This window comes from Pipistrellus hanaki (assembly GCF_964339955.1).
Source record: "Pipistrellus hanaki genome assembly, chromosome: 9".
Classification (NCBI taxonomy): Eukaryota; Metazoa; Chordata; class Mammalia; order Chiroptera; family Vespertilionidae; genus Pipistrellus; species Pipistrellus hanaki.
This window is the reverse complement of record NC_140511.1, coordinates 35,882,958-35,902,890: the sequence shown is the minus strand read 5'-3', so window position 1 is coordinate 35,902,890 and position 19,933 is coordinate 35,882,958. Positions and strand designations below refer to the sequence as shown.

The 19,933-nt window shown below is 41.5% G+C and overlaps 3 protein-coding genes and 1 long non-coding RNA gene across 4 annotated transcripts in view; 2 read left to right on the top strand and 2 right to left on the bottom strand.

Annotated features, from left to right (window-relative positions):
* LOC311628242 overlaps positions 1–19,933 on the bottom strand; it is a 1,314,020-nt gene that overhangs the window by 1,245,545 nt on the left and 48,542 nt on the right. The window lies entirely within an intron of this gene.
* The window catches only part of LOC311628228 (tigger transposable element-derived protein 1-like), a 457,475-nt gene that overhangs the window by 396,734 nt on the left and 40,808 nt on the right, over positions 1–19,933 (bottom strand). The gene's annotated exons all lie outside the window — the stretch shown is intronic.
* The window catches only part of LOC311628227 (uncharacterized protein), a 50,496-nt gene continuing 36,881 nt past the window's right edge, over positions 6,319–19,933 (top strand). The window contains exons 1-4 of the mRNA XM_084895272.1: positions 6,319–6,367; positions 7,630–7,753; positions 8,767–8,933; positions 11,649–11,769. Coding sequence (XP_084751398.1) covers positions 11,667–11,769 — 103 coding nt within the window. The 5' untranslated portion in view covers positions 6,319–6,367; positions 7,630–7,753; positions 8,767–8,933; positions 11,649–11,666. The remainder of the gene's footprint in view (positions 6,368–7,629; positions 7,754–8,766; positions 8,934–11,648; positions 11,770–19,933) is intronic.
* LOC311627521 (selection and upkeep of intraepithelial T-cells protein 1-like) lies at positions 12,689–18,608 on the top strand (the record flags this gene model as incomplete). The annotated part of the gene is made up of 3 exons (XM_084894032.1): positions 12,689–13,112; positions 13,525–13,806; positions 18,577–18,608. Exons 1-3 carry the CDS (start codon positions 12,806–12,808, stop codon positions 18,606–18,608), a joined length of 621 nt encoding a protein of 206 aa, XP_084750158.1. The 5' UTR covers positions 12,689–12,805.

Here is a 19,933-nt window from a genome sequence, read left to right as displayed (position 1 = left end):
CTCAAGGGGCCAAAGAGCCGCATGTGCCTCACAAGCCGCAGTTTGCTGACCACTGACTAGGGCATGAAGTCCACAGCTCTGTTCAAGTCCAGTGAGCTGTTTGAGAGTAAAAACAAGCTATCCTGGAGTACAAGAGGTAAGCCAGGGGGGATGCCTGGGGCTTTCCTAGCAATGGAGCTCCCTTCTGGGCCCACCATGAAGAGCTTGATTAGGCAACCGAAACAAGCATTTAGCTGTTGTTCCATGCAAAACATTGAAAGATTCAAAGTGTAGTTTACTAAATGAAAATTTTAAGGCTGAGCTGCTATAGTCAGTAACTGGCAATCTCAATACTTAAATGTGGAACATGTGCACAGTAAACAAAAATAGCCTTGCACTTTCTAGGCACTGCAGTGTAAGGGTAAAATGCAATGTCTTAAACTGTATTTGAAATACACACACACACACACACACACACAACCACCACAGTGCAGACCGTAAACTTTCACTGCATTCAGATACCATTTAGTTCTACAGGATATAGTTCAAAACTATGGAGGTATGTTTCCCTGTGCCTAAATAATGTTAATTACAAGAGTGGATATTTGAAGGGATCCTTTGTACTGAGCACTAATTACCAAGTGACAGTGCTTTTACATTTTCTTTAAATAAATTCATTTTGTTTGTACATATGATATGAGAGGGCTCTAAAGTGTGGAACCCAAGGAAAGACCCATCTTTCCCAGATGTAGGTATTATCATTAAACCTATTTAACAGATGAAAAAACTGGGGCTTTAGTGTCTCAGCCAACATAAAACGTAAGAAATTAAATATTCTCCAGAGAGTTAAGGCAGAGCAGGATTCAATACACAAATTCTGAGTTCACAAAATGATAAAAAGACCTAGGGCAAGGAGATAGACAGCGACCTTCTCCATTACAACAGAAAAGGAGAAATTACAGATGGAAGAAATTGGGCTTTGTTTGGGCAGAGTGGGGAACAGGTATGTAGATCAAATGTATAGGAAATGAATGTTTCCATTCAATGGCTTCTTTTGATCAATAAATGAAGCAGCTAAGAAGACTAGCAGTGAGACAGTAGTATTGAGAAGAATGAAAGGGTATGAAAGTGCATGTGGGGCATGTTCAATAGAACTAGTGTTGTTGACATACAACCTCTCAAAATGAAATGCTGATGTTAATCATTAACTTACAGGAAAACAATAAACCTAGTTTCATGCTCTTTGTGTTCTTAACTGTTACCAAGATACATATGAAATTGAAATGGACTTTGGACTGGGACTGTAGGTGTATCATATGCAGGTTACAAACAAATTCTAAGTTTCACAAAGCAATATTATGAGGGCTCTTTTCCCCTTTAGTTTAGCGGGGGGGGGGGGGGGGGTTGAGGGGGGGAGATATGTATCTTGGAACATAACCCTACCAGTATACAGTATACTAAGTATCAAGAGTGAGGATTTTCACTTTCAGATAAGAAAGTTACAAAAACAAAAGAATGGGTGGATACTAAAATGAAATCACTAGCTGGTGATTTCAGAGTAGCCTGAGGAAGTAGCCAGGTTGGACCAAGTAGAGTCCCTAAAGAAATTTATAAGAACATCTGACAGATTGAGCAAAGTATGATTGGAAGCTGGTAAAGCACTCTAAATCCCTGCTTTTAGAAAGTAAGACCCCCTAACTAGAGCTGGGGTGCTGCCACTTGACAATAGTCTGAGAGACTCTCCAACTGCCACATCATCTTCCAACTCTTCCTAAGACTTTATAGAACAACTAGAGGTCTGGTACATGAATTTGTGCATGGGTGGGGTCCAGCCAGCCCCCCCCCCCCAATTGGGGCTAATCAGAGCTGAGCTGGCAGGGGGGAGGTGGAGAGAGAAGATACAGGAGGTTGGCCAGCCAGCCCTGGCCCAGATCAGGTGGAAGAGGCCAATCGGGGTGGGGCTGGCTGGAGGATGGGCCCTGGGAGATAAGGAGGGGAGGCCCAATTGTGGCCTTAATCAGGGCACTTGACTGCTGCAGTGGGCATCATAGCAACCAGTCGTTTTGGTTGTTCTGATCATTACATTGTTCCTGTTGCTTACCTTTATATATATATATATATATATATATATATATATATATATATATATATATATATATATATATATATATATATATATATATAGACTAGAGGCCCAGCACACAAAATTGTCTGTGAGTAGAGTCCCTAGGCCTAGCCTGCAATCAGAGTGATGTCTGATGCCCCATGGTGCCCCCAAAGCCCCGCCACCCCATGATGCTCAGCAAAGCTTCCAACCTCACAACACTCTCTGCTGCAACACTCCTCAGTGCTCCCCACCCCACAACTGCTCCATGATGCTCCACAATGCTCTCCACCACTGCCCGCAACTGGCTCCCCTGTGAAGCTCTGTGAAGATCACCTCTGCCACCCCACATCACTCCGTGAAGCTCCCCACCCTGTGAATCTCCTTTTCACTCTCTGCAGCCACCCCATGATGCTCTGCACAGCTTGCTGCCCGGCAATGCTCTGGATACTTCCTGCTGCCATCACACAATGCTCCTTTATGCTCTGCAGTGCTCACCACAGCTTGCTGTTGGATATTCACTGCCACTTGCCCCCCATAGCTTGTCACAACTCAATAGTCCATAGTCCCACCCCAAACCCCCTTCCCCTCCACATTCACCATGGTCCCCATTGGCCATGCTTTGATTGCAGCTGTGTTGGATAGGCAATGATCGTAGGCTTTGGAGTCAGGCAGACAGACTTGGGTTTGAATCCCATAATGTAAACTGAGCAAGTAAATTCAGCTTTATGAACTTCAGTTTTCTTCTCTGTCAATGGAGAATGATACTATCTACCTTGAGAGGAATCAGTACATAGTGTGTTTAATATCATAGCTCTCATTTATGTTTAATCAAAATTCTTTCTAATGTTATTTAAGGATAATTTTACATTTAAATTCAATGGAAAAACATTGTCTTATTACCTACAAATATTTAACTAGTGAATAAAGGACTAAGTGAGTGATCAAATAATTGAATGAATCAAACAATTGGATATACTAGATATGAATAAATACGTTCGATTAAACAAGTATCCAACCTAATAAAAGAGCAATATGTAAATTAACCATCACTCAGCTATACCCACAAGCCATGGCCACTAGCCATGCCCAGCAGCCAACCAGACGAGTATGCAAATAAATCCAACCAAGATGGCTTCAGCCACAGAGAGCAGGAGGGAGGCATTTACTCGGCAACAGAGTAAACCAGGCTTTCCACCTGACCTTGCAGGCCTAAGTCTCCACTCAAGACTACAAAGTTTCAATTATAGAAGGTAAACAAACCCAAACAGAAACAGCTGCTGCCACGAGAGGGGTGGGGTGCAAGCAGGAGGATTGGCTCTGCTCTAGGCTACAAAGTTTCAATTGTAGGAAATAAATATATCCCAGATACCAGGGCCTCTGCTTGGGTCCGTGGGGGTAGGGAGAGTGTGGCCGGCCTGCAAACCACCTCGCTCCAGCTGCCCATGCCCTAAGGGAACCGCCACCCTGATCCAGGACACCCTTCAGGGCAAACCAGCTGGCCCACCACCTGTTAACCAGGCCTCTATCCTATCAAATGAAAGAGTAACATGCAGATTGACCATCACTCCAACACACAATATGGCTGCCCCCATGTGGTCAAAGATCCTGCCCCTATGTGGACACAAGATGGCCAGCAGGGGAGGGCAGTTAGGAGGCACCAGGCCTGCAAGAGAGGGCAGTTAGGGGTGACCAGGTTGGCAGAGATAAGTTGGGGACAAACGAGCTGGCAGGGGAGCAGTTAGACATCAATCAGGCTGGCATGGGAGTGGTTAGGGGGTGATCAGGATGTCAGGAAAAAGCAATCAGGAAGCTAGGCAGGCAAGCAGTTGGGAGCCAGCAGTCCTGGATTGTGAGAGGGCAGTCAGATATCCCTTGAGGGATCCCAGATTGGAGAGGGTACAGGCTGGGCTGAGGGATAAAGCCCTCCCTGCCGCTGTGCACGAATTTCGTGCACCGGGACTCTAGTCCTACATAATAAAAACCTAATAAGCATCTGACCATTCATTTGACCATTAGACCAGTCACTATGGCAGGTAGGTTTGCTTGTTGCTGAGGTCCAGCCAATGGGGACTGGGCAAGACAGGCCAAACACACCATGGAGCCCTCCAATGGTAGGGTCTCTCGGCTTGGCCTATGGTGATCAGGCTGAAACTGGCTCTCCAACATCCCCTGAGGAGTCCTGGATTATGAGAGGATTTAGGCCAGGCTGAGGGAGTCCACTAGTTCACGAATTCATGCACAGGGCTTCTAGTACATTAACTAATGTTATATTTTAGGCATTGTGACCAAATAGACAGGATCCTTTCCCTCATGGAGCTTTTAGTCCAACAATTACTCTCTCCTTCTTTTGTTGGATTGTTTTTGTTTTGTTTTGTTTGTTTGTTTGTTTGTTTAGATAAAATCTATTATGACATTGAACTAACTACATTGGAACTATTCCGTTTGAAAGCTGTCCCCTCTACTAGCCTGTGATCACCATGAAGGTAAAAGCCAAGTAAATAATAATGACTGTATGTGCTAGCCCAATATCCCATTCTGGATAGAGTCTTTGATGTCTCCTCTGGACCCTCCTTAAATTTACATGATCCTGTTTCTTCCCTCCTGCAAATATTCAGGCATGAGGAGGCTCTAGAATAAAGGTAATGGAGACTTAGGCAGGAAACACTTGTGTGTCCAGTATAATTTATGGATCAAAAAAATGTTGATATGTGACACTAAAAAAAGTCCAAAATTATACCACAAAACAGAGCCAAATGATTTATAAGAGCTCAAGAGAGGAGTTTCAAGATGGTGGCAGAATATCTTTCTCACACCTCCTCCCAGAACTAAACTAGAAATACAACTGAACAGGGCAACATTCACCCTAAATTTCCAAAGGAAGACCAGCTAAAAAGACTTTTGAACAGAGATGGGCAGAAACCACCTGGAGACTGCCAGGAAGGGCTGAGTCACACCAGGGCTGGCCCTGTTCCCACAGGTGGCAGGTCAAGGTGCCAAGGTATATCCCCTGTGGTGAAGGAGGTTGGAGTTGGGGAGAGAGTAGAGGGGAGAGGATGTGTGGTGGGGGTTGGAGAGTGGGACAGTTAAAGGCTTAGAAAGTAGAGTTGGGGGTTTTCCCATGAGAGGAATGAGGCCTGAACTCCAGGTTGTGATCCCCGTCCTGGAGCATCAGAGGTAGGTACAACTGCCCACTATAAGCCTCATCCAGAGGTGAAATGCTACCACAGAGCCTCTATTGGCAAGGGAGATACAGAGCCTGCCAGACAATGCCACATTTTAAAGGACCAGACTACAGTATTTTATTTTTCAGCCACTCACTCTGGGCTTCAGTGGAGGGAGGGCAGTGTGAACCAGAGTCACCTGAACAGAGTCTGGGGGAGAGTCATTGAGGAGAGACATGCGAGAATAGCTGCCAAAATACCTGGGCTCAGTCTCCTGAGAGGCATAGGCCCCTCCCAGCAACATCCTGGGGAAAAGCAACTACCCTGCACTCTGGGATATATTAGTAGCTCATTCCACCCTCTGGGATTCTGATGGCCCCACCCTGCATCTTAACCCCTGCTGAGGAGTCAGCAGCAGAGACCAGGCCTATGGATCTGGGCAGTCTCAAGGGACTTCAGTGACTGGCTTTGGGGAGAGGCCAATCCCCCTCCTTTCCTAGGAATCTTACTAGTGTTTCCCATCACAGAAGAGCTGATAGAAACTCCTGACTCAGGCAGAATGCACTGATGTGCTATGAGGGGATCTGTCTTGCCCAGTTCAGGAAAATATTATGAAAACTAGTGCACCATAACCAAGAACAACAACCTTCCTGGCAAGTTTGAACTCACAGACATACCACCTGTACTCGTGTTCCTTAGATTGAGGTCATTTTTTATATTGATGCTAATGGCACCTTCAGTGTCTTTGCTGTGGATTAGAGTACAGGAAAAGAGAACAAGATTACCATCACTAACTGTTTGACCAAGGAAGACAGCAAACACATGGTCCAAGAGGCTGAGAGAGTAGTACAAAGCTAAAGAGGAGAAGCAGTGGGACAAGACATCTTCCAAAATTCACTTATACTCTTTGCAGTCAATATAGAGGTGATCGCTGAAAATGAGAAACTTCAAGTTCAGCTCAATGAGAAGGATAAACAGAAGATTTTTGACAAATGTAATGAAATTATCATCTGCCTTGGTAAGAATTAGACTGCAGAGAAGGAAGAATTTAAACATCAGCAGAAAGAGCTGGAGAAAGTCTGGAGCCCTATCCTTCCCATGATGTTCCAGAGTGCAGGAGGTAAGCAGGAGGAATGCCTGGGGCTTCTCCAGTGATGAAATTCCTCTTCTAGGCCCACCAATGAACAAGTGGATCAAGGCAACTTGAACGTGCATTTAGTTGTTCTATACAAAATATTAAAAGACCCAAATTTGTAACAAATGCTATGGTAGTTTTACAGCTGAGCTGCTATAGTAAATAACTTTCAAATTCAACACTTGAATGCGGAGCATGTGAAAAAGAGAGAAGAAATAACCTTGCACTTTCTAGGCTCTGTAGTGTAAAGGAAAAACATAATGTCTTAAATCAAACTCTATTTGAAATTGGCACCAAAACACCCCACACAATATAAACCACAAACTTTTATGCATTCAGATATAGTTTATTATAAGGGTATAGAACTAAACAACAGAGGTATGTTTCCCTGGGCCTGAATAGTGTTAATTATGAGAGCAGATATTTCAGGGGACCTGTCATACTGAGCACTGATTACCAAGTGATGGTGCTATCTACATTTTCTTTAATAAATGCATTTTGTATTATTTGTGATATAGGAGGCTTCTAAAGTGTGGGACTTAAGCAGAGACACATCTTTGCCAAATACTATAGGTATTATTATTATTATTAAACACATTTAACAGATAACAAAACTGGGACTTTAGTGTATCAGTCAGGATAAAGTCTAGAAAACAGAAACATCTCTAGAAATCTCAAGCAAACCAAGATTCAATATACAAATTATGAGTTCACAAAAGGATAGGAAGGCCCAGGGTATAGAGATACAAAGAAGAACATTACAACATAAAAGGAAAAATTACTGACAAATAAAGTTGGGCTTTGTCTTGGAGAGGGTGAGTGTAAGTATACAGATCTGATGTACAGGAGATGAAAACATTTCTGTTCAATGGCTTCTTTTGGTCAATTAAAAGAGGCATCTGAGAAGACTTAGAAAAGTGAGGGAGGAGGTTTGAGAACAAAAAAAAATGTGTAAAATGTGAAGAATGTTCAAGGAAATGTATGTGATTGCCAGACAGTATTTCTGATTCAGTTTATTATCTTAATAATTAATAGGCTATTTGTGCTTTTTTGATGACTTTTACCAAGTTACATATCTAGTTAGCAGTTTTATAGTCTAAAGTAGAGATAGATCAAAGGCCCTTGTAATATTGCTTTGTGAAACTTAGTACTTGTGTCCGCCCTTTATATGGCATACATACAGCCCTGCCCTGGTCCAAACTCCATTTAAAAATAAATCTCAGACCATGAAATTCCTTTTCTTTTAGCAACTCTTTACTACCTTCTTTAACCCACACCACCTCCAGCTCCCAGCCCTGAACTCCTGAGAGAAGAGTCTCTAACCAATGCTACCACAGATCAAGAGAGACCCAGCCTCACAGAAGAGCAAAGGTAAGTCTGGAGCCCCAGCCTATAGATAGAGTCAGTCTCAAAGTTGGAGGAGGAGGCAGTTTGAAGAAAGGACCACATTAGTGTTCTGTGAAAGGTTCTATTGCACAGAGAAGGTGTGGATGAAGAGAGCTGTGCTTTTCTTTTATGGTGTTTTTGTTTTTAGAGAGTGATGGAGGGAGAAATTAAAACATTGATGAGAGAGAAACATTGATCTGCTGCCTTCTGTACATCCCCAACCAGGGATTGAGCCTGAAACCTGGCATGTGGTCTGACAGGGAATTGAACCAGAGACCTCTTGATGCATGGGTGGATGCTCAACCACTAAGGCATTCCAGCTGGGAGTGGGCTATGCTTCTGATAGGAAAGTGGGAAGAAAAAGGAAAAGGAGGGAAAAGTGGGTAGAACTGTAGAGGTTAGAGTAAAATAATTATGGTAACTAATAGACCTGTTTACCAGGATTCTGAGCTGGGAAGTCTCTTCCTGATGTTTGCATTCTATTACTTACCTTGTAATGCCTATATCAATGGTCTTCAAAATAGTGTGTACATACACCTGAGAGTGTGAAAAGTCTCTTCAAGATCCTTAGATAGGAGTAGTGTCAATGAGATTGATGCTCATACCCTCAAACCCCACATGAACTCGTGTATAAAATGGGTTGAAAAGGCATATTTCCCATTACATCTCTCACAGCTGTCTTTCTTTTACTTTAAAAACAAGTGATTGACCGACCAGCATGGTTCAGTGGTTGAGCATCAACATATGAACCAGTTCATGGTTCAATTCCCAGTCAGGGCACATGCCCGAATTATGGATGGATCATCAGTGTGGGGAATGTAGAGGGCAGACAATCAATGATTCTCTTTATTGATGTTTCTTTCTCTTTCTCCCTCTCCCTCCCTCTCTGAAATAAATTAAAATACATTTTCAAAATAAAACAAGGAATAGCCTTTTCTTCCTCTCCCATTCCTTTTCTCTCTTTCTCTTTCTGTCCTGTCCCTTCCCTTCTTGAACAGCCCAGTCCTAAGCTATAATATTCAGGGAAGAAGAGCAAAATTGACATCTGTGTTGTCAGTCAGATGAGACAGAGTGTATAGAGGAAACTGAGGTGAACCAGAACAAAGGATCAAAGCCTAAGCAATGAAGAGATACCAACCCATGCAGGCAGCCTGATGTAAGCGAGGTGAAAGTCCAAGGAAGGAGGGAGTTCTCTGATAATTGTCAGAGCCAGAGCACAGTGAAGAATAGTATGGGACATGCCAGAGCACAAACAAGGAAAGGTGGCATCTATGTGGAGGGAATGGTTAGCATAGAGCTGGAGAGGATTGATGATGACATTCATGTAGGATAAAGGTTAGAAACAGAGGAAGGTTTATAAAAAATTAAACATAGTAAGTATCAAGAGTCAGGATTCTCACTTTCAGAGAAGAAATTATACATACTGAAGGGTGGGAGATACTAAAATTAAATCATTAGCTGGTGATTTCAATGTAGCCTGAGGAAGTTGCCATGTGACCAAGTGAATACTCTTAAGGAATTTATCAAGAACATCAGATTGATTCAGCAAAGTATGATTGACAGCTGGAGAAGTACTCAAATCCCTGCTTTTAAATAGTAAGACCCCTAATCAGGGCTAGTGTGCTGCTGCTTGAGAGTTGCCTGAGAGAACCCCTAACTGCCACATCATCCTTCAGGTCCTTGAGACCTTATAGAGCAAGAAGTCTGTTCCTGCTTTCCTTTAAAAAAAAATAAAAAAAAAATAATTTCCTTTGCATTTAACCATAAACACATCATGTGTTGTGTGGAAGAAGCACAAAGGAACTATTGAGAAATTGAATTCGGCATTTTAATTTTGGTGCCTGGGGAAGGGCGGGGGCGGAGGGGGGCATGCAAGAGGCAGTCAGTGAATAATTCTGTCTCACCATCTATCTGTATCTTACTTCTCTAAAATCAAGTTTTTTTTAATCTTAAAAAAATAAATTGAAGGGATCATTGATAATTGTATTTGCACAGTAATAATTATCTACAGTCATTTCAAATATATAATCTTATCTAATAATAGAGAAACATGTAAATTGACTGTACCTCTGCTATGCCCACAGCCAATCAGAGTGAGTATGGAAATAAACCCAGCAAAGATGGTGGTTAATTTGCATACATACCTGGGTCCCAGGAACCTCCTTGGCACCAGGTCACTTCCAGTGGGCCATCAGAAGGGAGGGGGGGGGAAGCTTTAGGCTTGGGAAGGGGCCAAGGGCCAAGTCTGTAATCGGAGGGGCGAGGGTTGTCCCCCTTCCCAAGCCTAAAACCTGGGCAGAGGCTTTAGGCTTAGGAAGGGGCCAAACTTGGGATCAGAGTCAAGGGGGGAATCAATGGAAACATATCATCAGCTGAGGATACAAGGAAAAATAAAAAAAGAAATGTCATATCCTGTGAAAGACACATCTTGAAAATGCCTAAAGAAAGTTGTCTTTTTTTATGGTGAAGGGACTGAAGTCCGTGTTAAAAATACTTTGGGGGCTGCAGAGGCGGAGTGATGGGGCTGGTGCCTTCCCCTAATCAGTCCAGTCACCTCCTGCAAAGTGAGGCCAGACTGTGGCTTAGATCTGCTCCCAACAGACATCCCCTGAAGGCTCCTAGTAGGTGAGAGGGGGCAGGCTGGGCTGATGGACCCCTTCCCAGTGCACAAATTTTGTGCACCAGGCCCCTAGTCAGAAATAAAAAAGCTATACTTATTCAAACAACTTCAAAAATTTTTTAAAAATTAAAATTTTAGGTGTATTCCTTCTAAAGATATATTTAACTTATTTCCTTAAATTTCTATTACAATTTTCCTCATATAATTGTATAATAAAAAGAAAATGAACCCCATATAGCTAATCTTTTTGCAGTTTACTACAGTGTGCCTAAAAAATAACAGCATGTTCTCTATGTGCCATGATATTTAAAAGGTTGAGAAGTGCTGCCTAGTCCATGGAGAGGTAATATATGCTCCAACTCTGCAACTGCTCCCATGGTCCTTAAGACCCTGCACAATTATATACCACAAGCCTCCGCCAGCTCAGGTTCCATTCCCCCACATACAAAGTGTATTTCTCCTCTGCCTAGAGAGAACATGGTCTTTGGGATGTCTTCCCCTCCAGGCTTTGCGCCAACCCTTCCTAGACACTCTCTGAGCAGCAAGATCTCTGAGCCCTGGGCCCTGGGCAGCAAACTTCACAGACCTGGTCACCAAATTCCAAATTGTAGTGGTTGTTGAGATGTTACAGCCTCTGCATTACTTCCACTACTAATTTACATCTTTTGAAAAGGGCACCAGAAGCCTTACTTGGCCAGGTGTGGGGGAGAGAGTGATGCTGGAAAGTACAGAAGCCACCTGCTTTTTCTATTGGTCTAAGGCAGAGGGGCCTCTAAGCTCCTGGTTCCTCTAGAATCCAGGTCCTAACTCTGGATCGCCAGACATTATGTACAGAAGATATACATGTGGGGTGAGTCATTAACTCATAGAAGATAGCTGGGGTCATTACAAGTAATCTCATAGGGAAAACATATAAAGTGAGATTTAAAAAAAAAAAAAAGTATCCAGGAAAGTGCCCTGGGGGAGGAGCAGTTAAGCTGTGGGGTGAGGAAGAGAAGCCAGTGAAGGGGGCTGAGTGGAGCAGATAGAAATGCATAGGAAACAGAGAGAATAGAAGCGTGAGTGCCCTGGATAGTCCTGAAAATCAAGGGCCCCAAAATTTGTAGGAAAAGGAGCAAGAATCTTACTCTGCCCTCACTATAGTCCCATAGATAAGATGTGCCCAATAACTGCCTAGGAGTGAGATTTCTTCATTCCCTCCCCTCTTTGCCCCTTGACTTAAATCTCAGAGTTCTCTTTTTATCTCTCTCTTTATTACAGTGTTTGCCTCCTTTTCCAATGAGTCATCAGTACAACATCTTGGACTCACTCTGCCTCAGTGACCTGAGGAGGCAGGGATTCTCACTCCTCCTGCGCCTCCAGATGTTCATAATCGCTGCAGGTAGGAATCCTTATATGAGTCTCTGATTCTCTGTTATGTAAGGGGAAGGAAAAGTGAGAGGAACTGAAAGAAAATGTTTCACAAAAACACAAATGTTATGAGATCCTGGCAAAAAGCAGAGAGGTTAGCTTTATCCACTTACTAAGTGCCAGCCAGTGTTCTAGGCATTTCATTCGTATTTCCTGGTCTAGGCATGCTGCTGCTGCTGCTGGTGGTGGTGGTGGTGGTGGTGGTGGTGGTGGTGGTGGTGGTGGTGGTGGTGTTGTGTGTGTGTGTGTGTGTGTGTGTGTGTGTGTGAAAAACTGAGTACAAATATGCATGCAGTGGGGCAAAGACTGAAAGACAATAAAGGAGCTCCAGATAGTAATTTTAAAAGCATACATTCTTAACAGTCTCAAGATAATGTGGAATAAAAACAATTAGCTTGTATGCCTCTATTTTTCATCTTATGCTCATGGCAATATGAATGATCCTCAAACAAATTACTACTGAGCTTCTTCAGATTCTTCCTCAACACTATCCATCCAACTATTCATCCAGAACCATCAGAACTCCTGTGTGGTTCCTCCATCTTACCAACAAGGTCAGAACCTGACCCGAAGAAGCTAGCCTGCCTATTCCCATCTCCTGTAGACACATTCCTCAGGTCCCTCACCACAGGGTGAGTTAAGTGAGGAAACTAGGGCCCAATTTTTAAATTGGTACTTACTCTCAGGATCTGGCCTGCACCCTGAAAGTGAGTGTGTCCTCAAAATTTGTGCCCTATGTCCTTTGCTAGCCACATCTTAGCCAGGGCTAAACCTCCAACACCCAATATCTCCAGCTTTCTCTAGCTCTGTGTGTATGTTTAGGTCAGAAAAGATCCAGCAACTATTTCAGACATTGGTTTCAGGACTTGGTTAGGATAGAAACAACCAATAATGTAGTCAAAACCACCTCATCAGCCCAAATCCACCACCTCCCCAACCCTGACTCCATCTCTGTTCTCTTTTCAGGAGCATTCCAAGTCCAAGGGCCCCATGAACCCTTGGTGGCCATGCTGGGTGGTGAAGCTGATCTGCCCTGCTTCCTCTTCCCTCCTCAAAATGTTGAAAAAATGGAAATGAGCTGGACCAGATCCATGCCCTCACAAGTGTTGCACCTGTATAAGGATGGGAGGGACAAGCCTGAGGAAACCATGGAGAAGTATTTAGGGAGGACAGAGCTCGTGAAAAACATTATGCATAAGGGGATAGTGGTTCTGAGGATCCTCAATGTCCAACCCTCTGACAATGGGCAGTATCACTGTGCATTCAAAAATGGCTCCTTCTACAGTGATGCCGTGATTGAGCTGAAAGTGGCAGGTAATTTCCCACATTTATCCCTCTGACACTCCTAGGGGTGAGTTTATTCTGGGATGGGCATTGATCCAGTTTTTATGGAAAATATAAAAAAGTCATAGGAGAAAGGGAGATGACCATTATGTCTAATCATCCCATTATCCCATATATCACTCCTGGGGGCTAAATTTAAAAAAAAAAATAGACTCACAGTGGGAGTCAGGAAATAGGCAGGGCCATTTGTGTTGCATTGTGAGGGACTCCCTTCTCACCCAAGAGTCTAGGTCCCATCCTTTGTGCCAAGACTTCAGTGCCTCACTTTTCTGTTCTTCACATTGAGGTCTAGTCAGCAGCACAAACTCTTCATAAGAAGGGGAGGGATATATGTACAGGAAAATGAGCTTAGGACCTGACTTCTTTCTCTTCCTCTTCCCAGCTCTCGGCTCATATCCTCAGGTCCATGTGGAAGTCACTGAATCCCAACAACTCCGATTAGAGTGCAAGTCGGAGGGCTGGTTCCCACAGCCAGAGGTCCAGTGGATGGACTCTGAGGGAAGAGAAATACCAGCTGAGTCTGAGACTCACACCCAGGACAAAGGTGGCTTGTTCCATGTAACAACATCACTGCTCCTCAATGAAACTTCTCGGAAGAATCTGACATGTTCTATCTGGAACCTAGTACTGAACCAGAGAAAGAAAGAACAATTATCCATAGCAGGTCAGTTTTCTCCCTCCCCTCACTGTGCCTCACAAAATGGGTTTGAAGCTCACACCCATGGCAGTGGCAATTCTAAGCATATAAGCTTGATTTTGCTGTTTTTATCACATCCACACCATTCTCCCTGCCAGGAGACAAATTCCCCCTTTTTTTTTTTTTTTTTTTTACCTTCTCCCATCCTTTTCTAACCAAAGGTTCCAGCCCATAAACAGGACCTTCCTTTTTAGTCCATTCAGGCTGGTATAACAAAATACCACAGACTGCGTGGTTTATAAATGACAAAAGTTTATTTTTCACTATTCTGGAGGCTTGAAGTTCAAGATCAGGGTATCAGCATAGTTAGGTTCTAGTAAAAGCCCTCTTCCAGGTTGAGACAGCCAACCCCTCTGTGTCTTCACATAGTAAGAAGGCATGGGGAGCTCAAGAGTGTAGGGGTGGAACTTTTTATAAGGACACTAATCTCATTCATGAGTTTAAGACTTCACATTGGGCATTGGAATTTCAACATACAAATTTTGAGGGGACACAAACATCCAAACCATAGCTCTCTTCAACAAAAACCACTTTCATGTGTTTTCCTACTAGTCCCCAAAGGCCAGTCTCTTCTCTGTCTCATTTACAATGTTTCTCCTCAGCCCCCTCACACCCCACACTGGATTCTCCCTCTACCTAGATGACCTGTTGCAAAAAATACTATGAGCCTAATCCCAGATCAGCTTCCAGTCGACATGCAGTTATGATTTTGATATTACAGCTTGCTGTGCATATATTTCACTTCCTTCCTGATTTCTGCCAGGTCCTGTTGTCTTGCCACCGTTTTCTTAAATTTTAGTATTTTTGCATTGTGGTATTAATTCATAGAAGTCATTATACCTTAATGGTTTTTAAATTTATGATAAAATGTCTGGCTACAGTATTCATTTATTCTGTGGAAGCATTTTTCTAGTAAATTATTATTTATTTATTTTATTTTTAAATATATTTTATTGATTTTTTACAGAGGGAGAGGGATAGAGAGTAAGAAACATTGATCAGATGCCTCCTGCACACTTCCTACTGGGGATGTGCCCGCAACCACGGTACATGCCCTTGACCGGAATAGAACCTGGGACCTTTTAGTTTGCAGGCCGACGCTCTATCCACTGAGCCAAACCAGTTAGGGCTCTCATAAATTTTTATTATCTTTCTTTTCCTCTTTTGATGTATAATATTTGTATTGTTGCTATGCTGAAGTGCTCATAATATTCTTACTGACTTACTCATTATCACATGCATTGAATTTTCCTGGGCCAGCTATTTCCACAAGTTTCTTGTAAGTCAGGGAGGCTAGTTTAGCTTCCAGAAGAGCTGATTCTCATCAACTGCTGCCACAGAGACAAGCTTTTTCCTACCTGTGTGAACACCCCATGCCCTCTGCCTCTAAACAAAATTAGGTCTAGGATGCACACTTCGGTTGCTGAGCCATTTGTTCAAAACAAGCTTGTAGCTTTTGATCTTCAAATGCATGCCTCTCATACTGAGTAAGGATATTTTTGTTAGTGCTTCCTGCTATTTCCAGTGCATGATCTTCTCACCATTCTTCACACCTCTCTTCACTTTTTCCCACATAGCTTCTATGGATCATAACTTATTTTAGCAGCTTTTGCACCTATTTTAAAATAAGGGATATATTTTTTTAATGCTGGTGTTTTATTTCCAAGCAAAGAAGAGTCACACACTGACTTAGGCAGCCATAGTCATGTTGGATTTCTAAAGTTTTTGAGTTTAAATCAGATGTGGGACTATTCTATATAATGACACGTACATTAATGGTCATGAGAGCAAATGGAAAAAAGTGGAGTCAAAGTGAAGACTTATGTCATTTGCTCTCTTTCTAACTCTCTCTTTGTCTCTCACTGAGCACTGGCTTCAACCAATTCCTCAAAGGCAACAAGTTGGTCTTCCATTGGGCCTGCACACTTGCTAACTCTACTAACTGAACAACTTATTCTGGCTTTCTTATTCTTTTTTATTTTTAATCTTTATTGTTGAAATTATTATATATGTCCCTTTGTGGGGGTTTTTCCCCCCATTAACCCCATGTAGCCTCCCTACCCCTCGACACCAGCCCCACCCCCATCCCCACAACCATCCTCGGCCTTCACTACATGATTGTATATATCCATGGGCTATGCATATATATATATATATATGTATACAATATATGTATACAATATTTGCATATATATGCATATATATATATGGTAGATGTCTGATTTTTGCTATTTTTGGTCCATCTCTTCCCACCCACCCACTCACTCACTCCTTCCCTCTAAAATTTGACATTATGTTCCATATTTCTATGTCTTTGGATCTATTTTGTTCAGCAGTTTAGTTTGTTCATTAGGATCCACATATGTGTGAAATCATGTGATACTTGTCTTTCTCCAACTGGCTTATTTTGCTTAGGATAATACTATGCTGGCTCGTACATGCTGTCTCAAAGGGTAAGAGACCCTTATTTTTTTACTGCTGCATAGTATTCCGTGGTGTAGATGTCACAGACTTTTTATCTACTCATCTATTGATGGGCACTTGGGCTATTTCAAGATTTTAGCTATTGTAAATAGCGCTACTATAAACATAGGGGTGCATATGTTCATTCTGATTGATGTTTCAGGCTTCTTACAATATATTCCTAGAACTGGGATCACTGGGTCAAGTGGAAGTTCCATATTTAAGTTTTTGAGGAGACTCCACACTGATTTCCATAGTGGCTGTACAAGTCTGCATTCCTACCAGCAGTATATTAGGGTTCCTCTTTCTCCACATCCTCAACAACACTTATTGTTTGTTTATTTATTTATAATAAACAGGTGAAAGTAGTACCTGATTGTTTTAATTTGCATCTCCCTGATGATTAGTGACAAGCATTTTTCCATGTGTCTCTTGGTCATTTATATGTCTGTTTTGGAGAAGTGTGTATTTAGGTCTTTTGCCCATTTTTCTGATTGGGTTGTTTTACTTTGGTTGATTTGTATGAGTACTTTATGTTTTTTCTATATTAATCGCTTATCAGATGTATGATGGGGAAATATGTTCTCCCATACAGTCAGTTCCCTTTTCATGTTGATTCTGTTTTCTTTTGCTGTGCAGAAGCTTTTTATTTTGGTGTAGTCACATTTATTTATTTTTTCCTTTGATTCTCTTGTGCTGGGCATTATACCAGTTAAAATTTTGCTATGGTAGATGTCTGATTTTTGCTATCTATGTTTTCTTCAAGGATTTTTATTGTTTTACAATTTACATTTAAATATTTTATCCATTTTCAGTTTATTCTTGTGTATGATGTAAGTTGTGCTCTAGTTTCATTTTTCACATGTAACTGTCTAATTATCACAACACCATTTATTGAAGATATTGTCTTTACTTCATTGTATGCTTTTGTCTCCTTTATCAAAGATTAATTGAGGATAATGTCATGGGTCAATTTCTCAGTTCTCTGTTCAGTTTCTTTCATCTACATTTCTGTTCTTGTACCACTACCAAACTATTTTGATTACAGTGACTTTGTGGTATAACTTGATATCTGGTATTATGATCTCTCCAACTTTGTTCTTCTTTCCCAGGACTGCTGTGGCTGTTTTGGGTCTTTTTTTTATGTTGTTCCATATAAATTTTTGGAGTATTTGTTATAGATTGGTATTCTTCTTTATAGATTTTATTTGCAATTTTAGAGGGAGACATGTTGGTGTCGTACCAAATCCTGCTATATTCCTAAATCTAGTCTCCCTCTTCTCCATCCATATGGGCTCTTCATTGCTTGACCCCTTCCTTCATGAACTGCTGTGTCCTACACCACTTATACACACACACACACACACACATACACACACACTGAATTATTTATTGTACTTATACTATAAAGAAAACTTAACTTTCTTTAATTCCTACTTCCAAATTTGCCTGTTCATATCAATCTAAACCTCAGCTAGACAAGGGGCCTTATATCTAGGAACAATAATCCTTAAAGAGAGATTAAAATAAAAGGGCAAATGAAAATAATGTTATTGCCAAAACCAGTTTGGCTCAATGGATAGAGCGTCAGCCTGTGGACTCAAGGGTCCCAGGTTTGATTCCAGTCAAGGACATGTACCTTGGTTGCAGGCACATCCCCAGTAGGGGGTGTGCAGGAGGCAGCCGGTCCATGTCTTTCATCATTGTTTCTAACTCTCTATCCCTCTCCCTTCTTCTCTGTAAAAAAAAAAAAAAAAAAAAAAAAAAAAAAAAAAAAAAAAAAAAAAAAAATCAATAAAATATATATATTTAAAAAAGAAAGAAAGAAAGAAAATAATGTCCCATGTCAGTATAATATCCTCATACATTCCAAACAGAAAATCAGAGAAAACTGACAGGTAGACAAGGGAACAATACTTATTTAAGGCAATCTGTCCATCTAAAGCAGGTTAGCTGAGCACCAAACACTCACCAAACTCAAGTTCTCAGTCTCCTAGCCCAAAACTAATTTCAGAGAGGAGAGTAACTTGGATCAACTTTAGGAGCTAGAGAGAGGGAAAATTATGTAAGTCTTCACTTTGACTCTACTTTTCTCCATTTGCTCTCATGGCCATTTCAGGACTTGTCATCAATGATAGAATTGCCCCACATCTGACTTAAATTCAAACTATTATATTTCCAATATGTATGGCTGCATTAGTCAGAGTGCTCCCCAACATACTGCACCATATTTCTATGTGGTAGTTTCTTAATTATTCTCTGTTCTTCATCTAGATAACTACTACTTACTGTCTACTCTTGGATGAAATATTACTTTAGAGAGTCTTACTTTTACTGCCTCTCTGGCTGAATAATGTTCCAGCATTTTTTTTTTTTTGCATCGTTCTAACCTGCTGCCTAATATAGTAGAGGGAACAAAGAAAGCATTCCATAAACATTTGTTGTTAAAGGGTTCAATAAAGAGAAAGAGTCTTGAATGTCTTGTCCACGTGGACTCTGAAGTCACTAAGGATATTGACAGACCTTGGCCTGGAAGGTGGCATGAAAGACAGGGCCTGGTGCCTTCAATGAATGGGGAGAGTGAACATGAAAACAGGCAAAGGGAGATAAAGGGCAGTGCTATGAAATAAAGCTGAAAGAATAATATTTTTGTAAGATTCAGTTTTAAGTTGTGATATAGAGTATTAACCCCCTTTCATTGTCTACTTTGAATCAATTTCTCACTCTTCCAAATACCCCGAACTCAAACTTTCCCTATGAGCCCTCAAAAAATTTATTCCATTGAAAATTACTCCCAAAATATCATCCATCTCTTCCCTCAAATGCCATCTACCTTCTTGCCTTACCTACAACCTAAATTTCCCTAAGATTTCCTGGCATTGTATTCAATTCCCAGGGCCAATTTCAGCCCTTTCTCCATTTCTTTTCTTTTTTTTTTAAATATATTTTATTGATTTTTTACAGAGAGGAAGATAGAGGGATAGAGAGTTAGAAACAACGATGAGAGAGAAACATTGACCAGCTGCCTCTTGCACACCCCCCACCGGGGATGTGCCCGCAACCAATGTACATGCCCTTGACTGGAATCAAACCTGGGACTTTTCAGTCCACAGACTGATGCTCTATCCACTGAGCCAAACCGGTTTCGGCCCTTTCTCCATTTCTAATCATGTAAGTACTTCATGTTTTTTAAGGTTTTGTCACAAACCTGTTGCTCCTTTTAATTTATTTATAATTGAGTTACAGTTTGTCTCCCCACACCAATAGCTCTCATCTTAGTTTACTCCCAGTCCAAGGAGACAGTTCACCTAACACACTAGCATATCAGCTCTATGAAAGCCACATTTCTTTGAGTTAATATTTCATCTGATGACTATTCATCCACACATTTATCCAACAAATGCTTATTGAGAAACATTTGTGGCTCAGCTAAATGCTTAACACTGAGAAGGTCATAATGGTTTAGACATAGTCTATATCCTAATAATCTTATAGAAGAAAAAGTCCATGCAAAAGAAAAAAACCTTTGAGGGTTAGACCATGTCTGCCTTGTTCACCACAGTTTCATTAACACTTATCACTGTATTTTGCTCCTAAGTTAAATTCAATGCATATTCTTTGAGTGAATTAA